We start from the raw sequence: 17654 nt of genomic DNA, 5'->3' as shown, positions 1-17654 counted from the left end.
TTCTTCTTTTATTTTGTTTTGTGCTGTGGCAAATACAGCTCTAAAAAATTGAATTTTGACAAACATCTATCTAAAACAAACATGCATCTTTAAAAAATCAGTGCAGTCAGAATTCTGATTTTCACCTTAAATTCAGCTTTGTGGAACAATTCGGAGAGGATTGTTCAATCTGAGATATTTAAAAAAAACATAGACACATATCTTCAATTATGAAAACTTTTGTTAAAATATGTGGGAAATAGATGCTGAACAAACAGGTTGCAATGGGATTCATATGGCTACAATTATGGCTAGGATTCCACTGTTCACCTACACCTGGCTAGAATTCCATTTAGAATTATAGAACTGGAAGAGATTATTAAGTTCAAACTATGCTCCATGCAGGAATCCAAGCTTGAGCATCCACAAGAGAAGGATATCCAGCCTCGACATGAAGACACCAAATAAACAGGAGCCCATTCCACTGTCAAACTGCTCTTATTATTAAATAGTTTCTTTTTCCTAAAATTCAATTTGAATCCATCTTCCTGTAATCTGAAACCATATTCCCTCAACTTTGGAACAATAGGTATCAGGTTTTGACCTTCTTCTCTGAGACATCTCTTCAGATATTTGAAAGTGCTGCCATATGTCTTCCTCGGTCATTTTTTCCTCAAAGCTAAATATGCAGATTCTTTAGTCTATCTTCATGTGACACAGAAAAATGGAAGAAACATTTAGTTAATGTTTTCTTTTACAAAAAACTCAACGTGGGAAAATAAATGCTCTCCCCCTCCCTCTTTCTCTCTCTCCTTCCCCTCTGCAGTATTATTTCAAAGTACAAAAGATTGATCCAAAGCACTAAAAATTGGATACCAGTTCATCATCACCCACCTGAAATTGATAACACAGAAAATTTGCCCATTTCCAAATTTTGACCATTTCTTATATAATCATTACTGAATGCAATTAGCAATCCATATTGGTTCTTAATTTGGATAGAAGAAATCAACAAGCTGCACCAATGAACTGTTTCTTGCTTTGGTAAAACTCTGGTTTTTGTAGATAATGGTAAAGCATATTCTATTTTCTCAGTTTAGATGGCCTTGTGATGCAACCTGAACATCTAAGTATGAACAATTCAAGAGTTTGAAGTAATGAATGATTGGGGTTTGTATTCCATTAATCAGATTATAACATATAGACTACCTGGATAAACTTTGAAATTCTACCATCCATTTGTTCCATCTAATCTCACATAAATACCCAGTTTCAATTATTTAACTTTCCTAAATCTAATTCTGACATACAGATATAGAATATGCAGCCTGAGATTCTTAGGATGCTTTTTTCCAGTCCCTGGGACCATCTGTCGGTTATTTTCACTCATCTAGACAAGCAATGTGAATTATGTGCTTCCTTAAAATAAACTTTTGAAAAATTCCACAGGCTTAATTCAAATGCCCTTTTGTTCTCAAAAAAATTAAAATCAGACAAAACCGGGATACTGTAGACATTAACTATAGGGAACAGCATATAGAAAAGGTGTGCAGTAAGCGTGCAGACCATCACAGTATAGCGAAATGAAAGTGCCAACAAGCCAAAGATACATAAGAAAATAAGAAGAAGAGGCCCAAGCATTTTGCAACAAGGAAGGATGAACTGCACAGAAGAACACAGAACAGGGTGCAAGACTGTTCAATAAAATAATACCTGGGAAGATACCACCTCTGTGTAGCTACTGAGTGTGTCTTCTGAGAACTTAGCCAGCTGCAGCAAAAAAATAAAACAAAATTGGTTACTATCAAGATATTCGGAAGGGATGCATGAAGAAAATCCTTCTGAAAATACTTGTCACCACTAGGATACATGAATGAAATGGGATCTCTGTAGGCTAAGCTCTACATGAAAAGTATGCTGCCTCAGATAATCCTTTACAAATTGGGGGGGGGGGGGGAAACCACACCAAAAAATAGCCCAAAAGAATCAAGTCTCCATTTTGACCATGAAAAGATATTGAGGAACACAGGAACTTAATCTTGGACTAATATTAAAATTTATAATGAGCTTTTGGTTAAAAGCAAACACATTCCTAAATTAAAAATGAGGCAAAGATAATCAAGATAGCTGTTGAGGTGGAACCGCAAGGAGCAGCATCAAGTAGATAGTGATTCAGAGTAAGACTTGAAGAGGATACCAGTCAGGAACGTTGAAGGCAAAATTAAAGAGCCTGGGAGAAGAAGCGGAAACATGCAAGCTGGGAGAACAAAGAGTCTAATTCCAACCCCCAGACAAAGGTAAAGCATGGAAAGGAAAAGAGCTATATAAACTAAGTGGACAGGAGCATGGAATTGTGCTAGATGGTTTTGGTGGTAAAGTACTACAAGAGACAGTGCTACTCTAAAGCAGAAGTGGCAAAGACTCAATTAAGCTTACAGGTGGCAAAGAGCAATGATACAAGTCTACATTTGGGGTGTAAGCATATTGCCCAAAGAGCCACAATTTCTGGACTCTGAGAAAGGAAACACGGAGAATACGAGCACTGAAGCAAACAATGGAGGTGCTGGAGAAAGGAAGAGGAAAGGTAAGACACCAAGCTTTACATGCCTACAGCAAGCAAGCAGAGATGGAAGCAGAAGGAATGGAAGGAGCAGAACAAGACTGAATAGGAGAAGCAGAAAGAAGCAGGAATGATATAAATCAATTGACAGTAGGATCTAGAAAAATCAAGAAAAAGCATTATTCCTGTTATTGGTAAACCCCCATAAGTTCTGCAATTCTAAAAACATACATAATATCTAGTTATTATACATTAGAGAGGTTAAACAATTCAGAATCAAGTGACCCGTGCAAGCTAAAATGGAAACTTACCAACTACCTTCTACAGAAGTCTGGAAACAAAAGAGTTGAGAATTGCAACCAGCAGATGGTCTATCAGATCCTCTGAATAATTTCCATTTTGTTCATGATCAAAGCCCAAACCAATTTCAGTTTTGCCCCTTTATCCCTTTAACTGCTCCTTCAGGAATACCTCAATTTCAAAGAATATTTTTTTAAAAGCAGGGAAAGGGAAAGAAGGAAGATAGGCTCTCCCTCTCTCAATATTACATAAAGGAGGTTTGCAAATTTCCATTCCCTTTTTTTTTTGGAGGGGGCAGGAGAAGTCCATCCTCCCACCACTCTTTATTGTTAAATACTTACCAAGGATGTAGGGGAAGCTTTGCTCATCTGGGCTAGAACTCTGGCTTCACCAAAAGCTGTGGCAAGAATCCATAGGACTGGAAACAGGAGTGGGAGGATAGGCAAAACTCCATTAACCTGCAATGCCATTCCAAGTCACAATGAGTGAGTACAACCACTTTGCATAGGCAGCACCTCTCCAGATATTCAGTGATGACCAAAGCCATAAAGACATTCTACAGATGTCCCAGAAGCCTCCTGTTTTTAAGATCACAGAAATTACATATACCAGAATATAAAGGTGAATAAAGGAAGAATGCAAGAAAAGATAAATTACAGGTGGGATCACAGGGGCCTCAAACCTCATCCTATAGCTCCATGAAAGACTAATTCTTGCCACGTTTACTTGTACATTAGCAGAACTGAAATAACAAACTGGGGCTGCTAATAGGCCCAGGTACCATGGTTCCCTGAAGCTGCAATCTCAGGACATCATAGAAAGATGTTGAGCTTGCTTCCCAGAAAGGTCTGAACACAAGTAGCAACAAATTATACTGGGTTCCCTTGAATGTCCCCTTTCTGCTGTCAAAAGCAAAAGGACCCCAAAATCAGAATGCAAAATAGAAGCAAATTGGGTCCTGCTTCCTCCAAAGTTCTTCAACAAGTCAAATAACTGCATTCTGCACTACCTTCTCACTGTGAAATACCTCCCTAATGAACACAGCTTAATAGTGGAACATAGCACCTAGAAAAGTATGAACATCACACACTTTTAATAGTAAATGCAAAAGATACTCTTTTTGGGTGGGGGGATAAGTGAGAACCAAAATGAATTTGGGGGTAACAAGAGCATAGTTTTCTTTACCTGAAGCTGAAGAAACATGTACTGCCAAGGGACTATTCCACCAGCCATGAAAAAAAAACGCATGGCATTGGTGATCAGGAAGCCAAGCTGCCATTTAAAGAAAGGAAACAACATTAAAATCTCAGCTTTCAGACTCCCACCCTTCTGTATCAAACATAATTATTCTTTTAAAGATTGTAATGTGACCAGATTTGGGGTGAATCGAAGAAATTAGAGCGGCCATTAGACAAATAGATTGGTTCACTTTATTTGCCATTACTGTAGTTTAAACAGAGAGATGACTCTGAGCCTGTGAATGCAGACTTCGTCATTTTCATTATATATTTTTTAGAAAATAAAACAAGCAATTTTCTGAAAACAGCGCTCAAGGCAGCTTAAGTTCCAAACATTAAAGTAATGTAATTAAAATGTGTCAATAACACCCTAAGGAAACAGCATTTTCTAGCTAAAAAGTGCTTTAGCAAGCTTGATTTTGAAATATGTCTGTGGGTAAAAGTCATTTTGCCCTCAACTTCCAATAAGATCTAGTCCCAAAGATGCTTTTTTCAAGAGGCAGATGGACTTTCTGATTTTTTCTTTGAAGACATTTTGCTTCTTATCCAAGAAGCTTCTTCAACTCTGACTAGATGGTGAAGAATGGAAAGATTTTTACTCCTTGCAGACAGCTGGTCATTTGCATCCTTTCAGAGAGTCGTTGAGGCCACCTGGGGGTTTATTTGTGTCCTCAGGGTCACCCGAGGGGTGCAAATGGTTGAAAGTTCCAGCGGTCCCCAAACTACGGCCCGGGGGCTGGATGCGGCCCGCTGATGCAATTTATCCGGCCCACGGCAGCACACGAGATTTTACATGGAGCTGGGCGTTGGAGTTGGGGTCAGGGAGCGACGAAAGTGCGAGGCCGGCTAAAGTTTTTCTTTTTTTGAATGGCGAAGGTTTTTCTTATTCTGAATGTTGCGCGTGCGCGTGCACTCCCCATCCCCTTGTGGGCTGGCAGGGGATGGGGGCGGAGAGGCCACAACCGAGAGGCTCAGCACCCGCCCATCCGCGGCAGGCGGGGGCGGCCATGGCTCCCTTTCCTCCTTTTCCTTCAAGGCGGTGGCATTAAGAAAACGGCAGGGGTTTTTTTATAGTCCGGCCCTTCAACAGTCTGAGGGACAGTGAACTGGCCCCCTGTGTAAAACATTTGGGGACCCCTGGTTGAAACTGTTGAAAGGACTGTGTTTGAACAATCCCCTCTCAATAGAGGGGGAGAGATATGACATCATCTACCTCCAATCTACAATACAGTCCTTTCAACAGTTTCAAGAAGGCTCCACACCCATTTACACTACTCAGGTGACCCTGATGACACAGGTAAACTTCCAGGTGACTTTAACAAACCATTAAAAGAATACAAATGTCTAGCTGTCTGCAAGGAGTATAAATCCTTCCATTTCCAAACATCCAGTCACAGCTGAAGAAGCTTCTTGCATGAGAAGCGAAACGTCTTCAAAGAAAAAAATGAAAATTCCAGTTGCCTCTTGAAAAAAATACCTTTCCGACAACCAGGACATGGATGAATGTTAGGGATGAATCTCCATAGACAAACTTGTCTGGTTTTCTTGGGAGCAGCTGCTGAAAAGACTCTGCCTTCAAACTACTCCCAAATAGTCTCTGATGATGGCATGACAGAAAGCAGAATCTCTCATCTAGATCTTAAATTCCAAGCAGTCATACCATATTTTTGGAGTGAAAGACGCACCTTTTTCCTCCCTAAAAGAGGCTAAAAATTTTGTCTGAATGTAGCTTTTTTCGAAACATTTTTTAAAACTCTAACTAGGTGATAACGATCTTCCCAGCTTTTAACTTGCAGGTTTTTCTATTGTTACTTTCTCTGAAGAATGTTTTGCAGCCCTAAGTCTTTGCAGACTTTTTTTCATTGCTCTACTTGCTCCAAATAAGTTTATTTCCAGCCCTAACAAGGTGCTAATGATGTTCCCAGCTCTTACCAGCTTGCAAGCTCCTTCACTGTTATTCTTGCTGAATAAGGTTTTTTTCCAGCCTTAACCAGGGGATAAAATAATGTGCTGGAGCTTACCAGACTAAGGACGCTAGCCAGATGAATAACTGGTAGGCAGACTTTTTTTCCCCTGTTTTCCTCCCCAATAACTAAGGTGAGTCTTATACTCCGGTGCACCTTATACTCTGAAACATACAGTATATGTTATTTTCCAAATAAAGAGTTTTAAACTGTGTTCGGAAAGGACCAGTAGCCACTGAAGTCGTTTTACCTGGAACAGGTCACCATCAATATTTTGACTGAGGTTTGCAAACATTTTTAAAGCAGTCTTATTCAGTCCGTTACAATAGTCAAAACTAGAGGTCCCAATATCATGCACTGCTGTATCCAGATCAAACATTTTTAAAAATGGACACTGCAGATATATTGCTTTAGCTGCTAACATACATTCCCACCTTTCTTTACAACCTGGCTACCCAATATGCCCATCTTAATAGTGAGACTGAGAGGGAAAGAAAAGGATCAAGGTTTAGTTAATCTACCTTCTATTCTTTTTTGCTGGTCTACGATTGTAACAATTATCTCCTCTCTTTCTTTCTCCCCACAAAACTGCTCCATCAGTTTTGCCTAGTTCTCTTCTGTACATAAAACAGTTTTTCCTATTTCTACAAATGAATACTCAAGACTTGCAAAAAAAGAATCAAGGATGATTTCTTCAAAGGCACAGAAAACCATCACTCATTGGGATACTCCTAGTCAACTGGAACTTGATTGGACCAAAACCAAAGAGCAGCTTCTTTCAACCAATTACACATACCAGCACAACAGGAACAGCAAATTTCAGCATCACTGACTGAACTGTGAATCTCTCGTTATCTAGAGCAGTCACACGCCGTGATAAACCCATGTCTAAACATAACCTGAAACAAACAAATGAAAAGTCACTGAGGATCTTAAAAACACTGTCAGTAACGCATTACCTTTTGCTAGCTTTGTACCCAGCAAATCTCTGTTATGCTTTGAGAAAAAGCTCTATTCAAGAATTAAGAACTTACCGAACATTGTCAATCACTGGTGTTTTTGTGACCCGAAAAAGTCGAAACATCTGGGGATTCTGGGGTCCTTTCTTCACATCCCCATTGGGGGAGGGTGGGGGAGAGAAAGGAGGAAACAGATCCCCTGGTTCTAAGACAATGTGTTCATCATCCTATTAGAAAAAGATGAGAGAGTGACAGAAGTTGTCTAAAAAACAGGCAACTCAAGTATCTTACAGAAAGTTCAAACTTCTTTAAGCAACCATCAATAGTACATCTTACTTTACTAAAACATATAATTTACTGTTGCTTGGCTGACACAATAATCTTTTATAGCATTATTATATGAACCTTCCTTTTCTGCTCACAGAACCTTCAAGGTATCTAACGGTAACTTACTTCTTAAAAAATGAAAACAGATCAATGAACAATTAAGTTAAAATGAAAAGGTCCACCAAGCTGAAGAAGCAATAACATGCCATGCATGGTGGCTGTGGTGGTCCAGTGGCTAGAATGCAGTATTGCAGACTAACTGTGCCGATTGCCAGCAGTTTGATCCTGACCAGCTCAAGGTTGACTGACCCTTCCATCCTTCCAAGGTCCAATAAATGAAGACCCAGATTGTTGGGGGCAATGTGCTGACTGTAAGCCACTTAGAGAGGGCTGTAAAGCACTGTGAAGGCAGCAGTATATAAGTCTAAGTGCTATTGTTATTTGTTATTGTTTAAAATCCGTTCTTCCCATTATTTTAAATCCCATTGTTTTAAATCCGTTGTTCAAAAAACAGAAAAAAATAGATCCAGGAAATTACAGACCTATCAGCCTGACCTCAATACCAGGGAAGATTCTGGAAAAGATAATCAAGCAATGAATCAACGAACACCTAGAAGTAAACAAAGTAATAACCAAAAGCCAATATGGGTTTGTTCAAAACAGATCATGCCAGACTAATCTTATTGCATTCTTTGATAAAATGACAAAATTAGTGGACCAGAGAATGCTGTTGATTTAATTTACTTGGACTTCAATAAGGCATTTGATAAAGTAGACCATAACCTACTACTAGATAAAGTTGAAAAATGTTTAGGCAGCAGCACCACCAGAGGGATTCAAAACTGGCTAACCAACCGCACTCAACGCATAGTGCTCAACAGAACAGAATCAACATGGAGTAAAGTATGCAGTGGAGTACCAAAGGCTCTGTTTTAGGCCTAGTACTTTTCAATATCTTCATCAAAGACTTGGACAAAGGGATAGATGGGGAACTCATCAAATTTGCAGATGACACCAAACTGGCAGGAATAGCCAACTCTCCAGAAGATAGGCTCAAGATACAGTGAAAAAAGTAAGGTTCTACATTTAGGCAACAAAAACAAACTGCACAGGTATAGTTTTTGTGATACCTTGCTCAACAGTAGTAACTGTGAGAGGGATCTTGGAGTCCTAGTGGTCAGCCATTTAAATATGAGCCAGCAATGTGCAGCAGCTGCCAAAAAAGCCAACACAGTTCTAGTCTCCATTAACAGGGGAATAAAACCAAGATCACTTGAAGTGTTGATACCACTACATAATGCCTTGGTAAAGCCACACTTGGAATACTGCATTCAATTTTGATCACCACGATATAAAAATGATGTTGTGACTCTAGAAAGAGTACAGAGAAGAGCAACCAAGATGATTAAGGGACTGGAGGCTAAAACATATAAAAAACTGTTGCAGGAACTGGGTATGTCTAGTTTAATGAAAAGAAGGACTGGGGGGGGGGGGACATGATAGCAATGTTCCAATATCTCAGGGGTTGCCACTACAAAGAGGGAGTCAGGCTATTCTCCAAAGCATCTGAGGGTAGGACAAGAAGCAATGGGTGGAAACTAATCAAGGAGAGAAGCAACTTAGAACTAAGGAGAAAATTCCTGACAGTTAGAATAATTAATCAGTGGAGCGGCTTGCCTCCAGAAGTTGTGAATGTTCCAGCACTGGGAGTTTTTAAGAAGATGTTGGATAACCATTTGTCTGAAGTAGCGTAGGGCCTCCTGTCCAAGCAGGGGGTTGGACTAGAAGACCTCCAAGGTCCCTTCCAATTCTGTTGTTGTTGTTACAGAAAGAATTCACTTTGTCACAAGCTGTATATGCTAATGTTTTCTGAACTATTTGGTTTCCATTTTTAAAAGAAATTTTTAATTATGGCCCTTTTAGGAAGAAATTTACAGGTGTTTCTAATACTCATGTTTATGTAGAAAAATATTAAATACTTTGAATCCCCCCAAACCCCAGAATCAGACTTTGGACATGCCAAATTCTTCTTTTTTACTTCAGCATCATCATTACCATCAAGAAGAAAAATCTGAGTTACCTTAATCCCTCTAAGAGAGGTGAAGGATTCCTGGCCTGGCCTCAGAGCAACAATATCACCTTGTACCAACAGGCTTACTGGGAGGTTGACAAGGTGACCATCCCTATAGACCCAGTGGAGCGACCAGGATGGTGCAAAGGGCATGTGAAGGTCAGGGTACATAGTTTTTGTCCAGATGAGTTCTTTGCTATCTTTTAAAGCATCTGAAATATCAGATTAACAGAAAATGGTTATTAAACAAGTGGTACCAGTAGAAAAATAAAGATATCAAACACACAAATATATATCATTGTAATATAGATACTGACAATAATAGGAAAAATATTCCAGGAGGAAACAGAACACCAGAACAGTACCAGAAAATAAGAATAGTTTGTTAGCTTCATTCCTTTCTTCTCTCTTGAAAAAACTGTCATTTAAGGTTAACAAACAAAATGTACTGGCAATCCACCATTGCAAATCATGTGTAGACCTCTCTTTCCAATGTTGTATAAATAATTTCTTTTTGGCCACCCACCATGCATGAAGGGATTATTTAATGAGGTCCCATCTACTAAGGTCATACTGCTAAACATTGATCCAGATTTCAGATGCAGCAGAAATTTATTCTGAGTTCATTTTAAGGTCAAATTAAAAGCCTAACCTTATCCTTCCAACCACGGTATTAATTAACACAATCCTCCCGAATCTGTTGGCATCCATGCCATTTTAGAAAAACTATATTCGTTTCAACCATGGCAAGAGGGAGTTAGACTCTCCCCATTTACTGTTTTTTCAATCTTCCAGTTCTTCAACATCTCCTACACACACTTCATAAAACATCCATTTTAATGGGCATCAGTGCAATTCATTAGCTTAGTATCTGCTACAAATAATCTGTTCTGTCTTCCTATAGAGTTTGTAAACTGCAGCAGTGGTTCTTGCAGCTTTCTCTATAGTCCATCAAAAATCTCAACATCTGGATAATTTTGGCAAGTAATATGTTTGCTCAGAGAAGACAGAACAGGATGGATATCCGGAAGGAGGGAAATAAGGGAACAAAACCAGCAGCAGTGATTTGGCCAGGGGTCCTTATCAAGTTTCATGTGTTTTAAGATTATCCTTTGTCCATAGATATGAGACGTTTTTCTCCATAGTGGCAGCCTGATTTCAGAATATCCAGCCACAGAAAGTATCATTTCTGGTGCTACGTTAAAATGTATTTATGTAAAGATTTTTTTTTTAATTTCAAGCTTATATTTAATTTAATTTAAATATTTTTTATGTTACTTGCAGTTACTGTCATAGATATCTACTAATGCTTAGCTTTTATTTCCTTTTGTGTAAACACTTAATATATAGCTAGTCGACAAATTATGATTACAATTAAGTCCAACATTTCTGTTGTTAAGTGAAATATTTGTTAAATGTGTTTTGACACATTTTACGACTTATCTTGCAACATTTGTTAAAGTGAATCATTGTTGTCAAATTAGTGACAAGGTTGTTAAATTAATCTGGATTCCCCATTGACTTTGCTTGTCAAGAGGTCGCAAAAAGGGATCACATGACTGCAGGATACCGCAATCATTATAAATATGAATCAGTTGCCAAGCGTCTGAATTTTGATCATGTGATCATGGGGAAGCTGCAATGGTCATAAGTGTGAAAACAGCCATAAGCTACTTTCAGTGCTGTTGTAACTCTGAACAATAATCACTAAGCAAACTGTTATAAGCTGAGGACTACCTGTATCTGGGCATCTTCCTCGATCCACAGCTTACATTAGAGAAACATCTTTCAGCTGTGGCGAGGGGGGCGTTTGCCCAGTAGTGACTCCCTAGACCGGGAGTCACTACTCACAGTCACTCGTGCCCTCATCACCTCAAGGTTCGACTACTGAAACGCGCTCTACATGGGGCTACCTTTGAAGAGTGTTCGGAAACTTCAGATCGTGCAAAATGCAGCTGTGAGAGCAATCATGGGATTCCCCAGGTATGCCCATGTTACACCAACACTCTGCAATCTACATTGGTTGCCGATCAGTTTCCGGTCACAATTCAAAGTGTTGGTTGTGACCTATAAAGCCCTTCATGGCATCGGACCAGAATATCTCCGAGACCGCCTTCTGCCGCACAAATCCCAGCAACCTGTTAGGTCCCACAGAGTTGGCCTTCTCCGGGTCCTGTCAATGAAACAATGTCATCTTGCGGTACCCAGGGGAAAAGCCTTATCTGTGGCGGCCCCGACCCTCTGGAACCAACTCCCCCCAGAGATTAGGACTGCCCCCACCCTCCTTGCCTTCGCAAACTTCTTAAAATCCACTTGTGTCGTCAGGCATGGGGAAATTGATTCCCCTGGGCCCTTCCTGCTTCAGGTATGGTTTGTATGAGATGTATGATTGTTTTTTATATTAAGGGTTTTTAAATTGTCTTTTTTAACTATTGGATTTGTATTGTTTTGTTGTTGTAAGCCGCTCCGAGTCTCCGGAGAGGGGTGGCATACAAATCTAATAAATAATAATAATAATAATAATAATAATAATAATAATAATCTGATATTGGAGCACATGACTCAAAATTCCTTTTTTGAATGAATACATGATTTACAAGTATAGAAAATTTTCAAAAAGAAAAAAGTATTTCTATTACTGTCCTAAAATATAAGTTGCAGGATACTGTGGCAACAATGCAGTAACTGGAATAAGGAAAAATTGAGGACACGTCTATATATATATTTGTGTATGTATGTAACTTATATATATGTAACTTATATGCACTGTCTTAAATTCTTGAATGAAAAGTAGGACATAAATCTATGAAATAAATACCGTATGTATTTTTTGGAGTATAAGACACACCGGATTTTAAAAATGCACCTAGATTTTAGAGGTGGAAAACAAGGAAAAAAGTATACTGAACCAAATGGTGTAGTAATATATTATTTAATAAAATATCACTGTAGTAGAATACTTTTTACAACCATGTATACATTTTACAAACTTCAAACTTGACAACTTTAAGACTAGTGGACTTCAACTCCCAGAATTCCTCATCCAGTCATACTAGCTCAGGAACTGGAGGTGAAGTCCACAAATCTTAAGCTTGTCAAGTTTAAAGACCCTTGCACCCCTAATCCCTAACCCAGGGGTCTTCAAATGTTTACAGCTTTAAGACTAAGACTTTAGGACTTTAACTCCCAGAATTCCTCCTCCAGTCATGCTAGATGAGGTAATTAGAAAGCAAAAAAAAGCTGTTTTTGCAAAAAAGGGTCATTTTTTTCACAAAAATGGGATGGACAAAGGGTCTGGGAAGCCTGCTGGGAGCTCCTGGTTGATGGGGGATGCCAAAAATGCCCTAATCTTTGTGAAAACAGGCCATTTTTCTCCCATTTTTTCACAAAATGGGGACATTTTTGCCTTTCCCCAGTCCCCAGGAGCTTTCTACAGACCCTTTGCCCACCCCATTTTTGCAAGAAAAATGGCCCTTTTCCCACAAAACCTGAGGCATTTCTGCCATCTCCTAGCACCCAGGAGCTCTCTGCAGGCTTCCCAGACCCTCTTATCTACCCCATTTTTGTGAAAAGTGGGCCCATTGTTCACAAAAATGGAATGGGGCAGGGCTTTCAGATAGCAAAAATGGCCATATTCGGTGTATAAGACACACCAACATTTCCACTCTCTTTTGGGGGAGGGAGGTGCATCTTATACTCCAAAAAATATGGTAATAAAATCAATGGCAATAGTTCTAAGATTTGATGTTGAAAAGGATGCAGCCACACCTACATAGGGCAGGGATGTCAAACTCACAGTCCCACGTTGTCGTCACGTGACATATCACAACTTTTCCCCCCTTCACCAAACTGGGGGTTGGCATGGACAGCACATGATGCATCCAGCCTATAGGCCACAAGTTCGACATAGGGTAACAAAAATAATAAAGGAGGAAAAAGACTAAGGGAGGAGGATCTTACCATTTATTCTGCTGATGATTTTCCGAAGTCTGCTCTCAATTTCTTGGCGTTTCATCCTTTCTTGCCGTCCAATCACAAAGAGGTCAAGTAGCACCAGGAAGAACAGTGCCAAGGCATTTACGATTTCTGAACCTTCACTGTTTAAAGCAAAACATGAGGCTTTTTAAGTGGCTAAAAGAATTACGATCAGATCCAGAGCAGGTTTGATTCTACCTATAAATGCCAACAGGAGTTAATAAGGAAACCTCTGCTTTAACCCAGGAAGGATTTACAACTCCTATTCATTCAAATCATCCCAACCATAGCAAGAAAGTAAGTGAGATTATAACACATAAAATATTGCTCTTCAGTTCTCTCAGGATAGTCAACTATTAGAGAGACCCTATGTCTCAGCCGACTGTTCATAAAAGAATGTGAGGTAACAGAGTTATACAGTATGTACACCCCATTGCTAACTGCAATAGAATAAAATTAAGCTACCAGTCTGACCAACTTCTGAATACTTTATTTCGCTTGCTTGCTTGCTTGCTTGCTTGCTTGCTTGCTTGCTTGCTTGCTTGCTTGCTTGCTTGCTTGCTTGCTTGCTTGCTTGCTTGCTTGCTTGCTTGCTTGCTTGCTTGCTTGCTTGCTTGCTTGCTTGCTTGCTTGCTTGCTTGCTTGCTTGCTTGCTTGCTTGCTTGCTTGCTTGCTTGCTTGCTTGCTTGCTTGCTTGCTTGCTTGCTTGCTTGCTTGCTTGCTTGCTTGCTTGCTTGCTTGCTTGCTTGCTTGCTTGCTTGCTTGCTTGCTTGCTTGCTTGCTTGCTTGCTTGCTTGCTTGCTTGCTTGCTTGCTTGCTTGCTTGCTTGCTTGCTTGCTTGCTTGCTTGCTTGCTTGCTTGCTTGCTTGCTTGCTTGCTTGCTTGCTTGCTTGCTTGCTTGCTTGCTTGCTTGCTTGCTTGCTTGCTTGCTTGCTTGCTTGCTTGCTTGCTTGCTTGCTTGCTTGCTTGCTTGCTTGCTTGCTTGCTTGCTTGCTTGCTTGCTTGCTTGCTTGCTTGCTTGCTTGCTTGCTTGCTTGCTTGCTTGCTTGCTTGCTTGCTTGCTTGCTTGCTTGCTTGCTTGCTTGCTTGCTTGCTTGCTTGCTTGCTTGCTTGCTTGCTTGCTTGCTTGCTTGCTTGCTTGCTTGCTTGCTTGCTTGCTTGCTTGCTTGCTTGCTTGCTTGCTTGCTTGCTTGCTTGCTTGCTTGCTTGCTTGCTTGCTTGCTTGCTTGCTTGCTTGCTTGCTTGCTTGCTTGCTTGCTTGCTTGCTTGCTTGCTTGCTTGCTTGCTTGCTTGCTTGCTTGCTTGCTTGCTTGCTTGCTTGCTTGCTTGCTTGCTTGCTTGCTTGCTTGCTTGCTTATTTTTTTCCCATAAATAACTCAAGCTCATGAAATACCATTACATTTTATTCATTCAAAATTTTAAAACATCAAATTTTATCCTTCACTTGAAGCCGCAAGGCATCTTGCACTGAAACTGTTCAGGTTCCTGAAAATAAACAGCTTCAGTCCTTTGGTTTTAAGGACTGACTATAAAGTCACACCTCTCAAAATTTCTTTCATTAAACTTCATTTTTAAAAAGACATAAGATCAAGGCCAGGCACTGGTGGCCGCAGGACTCTCCACCAAACTGAATGCCCAATTTTAAAGCAAGTTCTGGGGGAAAATATTCATAGCAGTCTTTCAAAAATATGTGGGACAGTTTCATAAGCATGAAGACAACCAAAAAGGGAAATAAAGTGTAAAATCTTAAGAATGATTAGGCAGTTGCATAGCCGAATCAACAATCCTACTAGCTTTCCACTAATCACATGGTCGCTTATGAGCCTATCCACATACTTAAATCTTAACAGTGTTTCTATTCCATATCCATATATAAGGAGGTGGTTTCTGGTGGATCTTGGATTCATATTATGGAAAGTATAAATAATAATAATTATTATTATTAATAATAATTTATTGGATTTGTATGCTGCCCTTCTCCGTAGACTCAGGGTGGCTAACAGCAATGATAAAAACAGCATGTGACAATCCAATAATAAAACAACTAAAAACCCTTATTATAAAACCAAACATACACATAGACATACCATGCATAACTTGTAATGGCCTAGGGGGAAGGAATATCTCAACTCCCCCATGCCTGGCAGTATAAATGAGTCTTGAGTAGTTTACAAAAGACAGGGAGGGTGGGGGCAGTTCTAAATATATATAATATAACATAAAATTTATATATAATATAAATTATGGTGTTTGAGGAATCCATTATAATCCACACACACACACACACACACACACACATACAGTAGTAACCAGATTAAGATACTATTATTGTAATGTGCTTTCAATCTGAGTGGAAACCATTCGTGAGTTTAATAAATCCTAAACAATCCAAGTTGAGTTTGTGTAAAATCGTTAAAGTGCAATTATCCAAAAAAGCAAACATGCTTATGGTTTTCCATAGAATATCAATGGTTTTCTATATGAATTGAAGGATAAGAAAATGTTTACATTACTTACCTTCCTTGGGGTTGGCTCCCATAGCAGCAGAGTAGTAGCAGCATAGTTAAAAGCATCAGAGATGCCCCTGGCCAGTGAAAACAGGAACAACGGTTTCCATGATATAGAAAACTTGCCTTCCATACTTCCTTCAATAGGAAACGTATAAAGAATGGGGTTACATTCACAAATGGAAACTAGAATTTATTATTCAAGTGCAAAAATTAAGAGAAACAACAATGGAACTAAGTTACATTGCATTGCAAGCATAGTAGGTACGTACAATATTCTTGTTATCCATACTCCATGCATAATAGACTGATAGACCTATATAGGTAGGTAGACACATAGACAGCCAAAGAAACAGACAGACAGATGTTCAAAAGCCCTGTCTACAAAGAATGCTAGTTCTTTATTGTAGCCTCTCAACAGCAGCAAATATCATAGAAATTAGACACTCTGGGATTATCACTTTTCATTCCCTGAATGGTAAAGGTTACTAGCAACCTTTACAACAATAAATCCAGCAAATCTAACTATTAAAAAAATTATATCCCAAATTAAAGCTTGGCATATAATTTTCTCCTGGACCTCATGGTGACCTCATTCTCATCCCAGTTATGCCCTACTGCTGAAATTTTTTTAGTTACCTCAAATCCACACACCTACATTATAGGTGGATAGCGTCTATACAACAGGAAGTACTGACAGAGAAAAAAAGTATTTTCTATAACAGATTATTCACCAACTCAGCAATTTCCATATATTTCCCCAACTACTACCACTTTCCTCCAGCTTCAGAGGAACTAAGTCCATGTTATCTAAATGCTGATTGCTCACACGTAAACTGAAAATTAAATGTCTTATTCCAATGTTTAGTAATGCTTTGCATTTTTACCTTGAGCTGACTGGATTGATTTCTGATCTAGCATCTTTTAAAAGTTTTCCCAATCCTTGTACAGTGGTTACTTGGTACTCGTCAATAATTTGTTTTTGGCAGATGCAACAAGTACTAAAAATGACAAGTACCAAACAAACCATGTGACTTACCACATGACCCTTTGTTTTGGCTGGGGAGAACTTCCTGTCTGCCCCTTTTTCTATGTCAGTGACCTTCCAAGCATGGCTGACTTCCTGTCTGTTCTCTGCAGCTATCCCCATCGTCCTATCACAATGCATCAAATACCAAATTCAATGGGTTTTGAAGCAGTCAGGTACTGAGGTACCACTGTATTGGTATGTTTCTGTTTTATGCTTGATAGTTGTCTAGAGGTATCTGAATAAGATGGCTGGCCTTATGCCTTTCTATAGTAAATAAATAAATAAATAACAATCTTGCTTTCTTACTTATTCTACAATAAGTGCCCTTGTTTATTGTTTACCTAAAATGCACAGGATGCTCTTTAAAAACATAAGAACGTATAAAACTGAGAGGAATACCTACTTCACAAAGTTGCAATGCTTACCTTCCATGAAATCACCTTCTTCCTTTCCTTCTGATGTCCTTCCAGCAGTGTTGATAGCTGGTCTCTCAGAATAGTTAGGGCTTTTGTTGTGGTCAGACCCAAATCTGTAGTCATTTCATCCTGAACAGCAAAAGGCAGATCTAGTATTTCTTCACAGTTTTTTTCCTACCAAATCCTGTGTCATCTCCTCAAACAAGTTATATGTACTTAGAAATGACCTATCTCCCAAAAGAACTGGCATATCTTTGTCCATAATAATACTTTAAACACAAGAGTAATGAAGCTTCAACTGACACTTTTTTTCTTATGGGATGACATT

At 39.2% G+C, this 17654-nt stretch overlaps 1 protein-coding gene across 3 annotated transcripts; it reads right to left on the bottom strand.

Annotated features, from left to right (window-relative positions):
- Positions 1-236: 236 nt before the first annotated feature.
- LOC139156175 (transmembrane protein 94-like) lies at positions 237-17453 on the bottom strand. 3 transcript variants are annotated; one of them, XM_070731464.1, is made up of 10 exons: positions 17336-17453; positions 15891-16018; positions 13359-13495; positions 9408-9610; positions 7076-7227; positions 6838-6940; positions 4025-4111; positions 3181-3297; positions 1693-1749; positions 237-684 (listed from the first exon to the last, which is right to left on the bottom strand). In XM_070731464.1, the coding sequence occupies exons 1-10, from the start codon at positions 17447-17449 to the stop codon at positions 676-678; spliced, it is 1107 nt and encodes a 368-aa protein (XP_070587565.1). In that variant the 5' UTR covers positions 17450-17453; the 3' UTR covers positions 237-675. The 3 variants fall into 3 exon arrangements, with proteins under 3 accessions (XP_070587565.1, XP_070587564.1, XP_070587568.1); XM_070731463.1 differs by lacking the exon at positions 237-684 and having other exon boundaries at positions 1251-1749; XM_070731467.1 differs by lacking the exons at positions 237-684; positions 1693-1749; positions 3181-3297 and adding an exon at positions 3304-3417.
- Positions 17454-17654: the final 201 nt, after the last annotated feature.

This window comes from Erythrolamprus reginae, unplaced genomic scaffold (genome assembly GCF_031021105.1).
Source record: "Erythrolamprus reginae isolate rEryReg1 unplaced genomic scaffold, rEryReg1.hap1 scaffold_381, whole genome shotgun sequence".
NCBI lineage: Eukaryota > Metazoa > Chordata > Lepidosauria > Squamata > Dipsadidae > Erythrolamprus > Erythrolamprus reginae.
Note: the sequence above shows the minus strand (reverse complement) of the source record. Positions and strands in the feature narration are given on the sequence as shown.

Bases quoted from the DNA above. Each gene is read 5' to 3' on its own strand.
- LOC139156175 (XM_070731463.1), bottom strand. From the start codon at position 17,449: ATGACTACAGATTTGGGTCTGACCACAACAAAAGCCCTAACTATTCTG. The intron at 16,019-17,335 runs GTAAGCATTGCA...TTCCTATTGAAG, and splicing joins AGAAGGTGATTTCATGGAAG to GAAGTATGGAAGGCAAGTTT. The intron at 1,750-3,180 runs GTAAGTATTTAA...TTTTTGCTGCAG, and splicing joins AAGCTTCCCCTACATCCTTG to CTGGCTAAGTTCTCAGAAGA.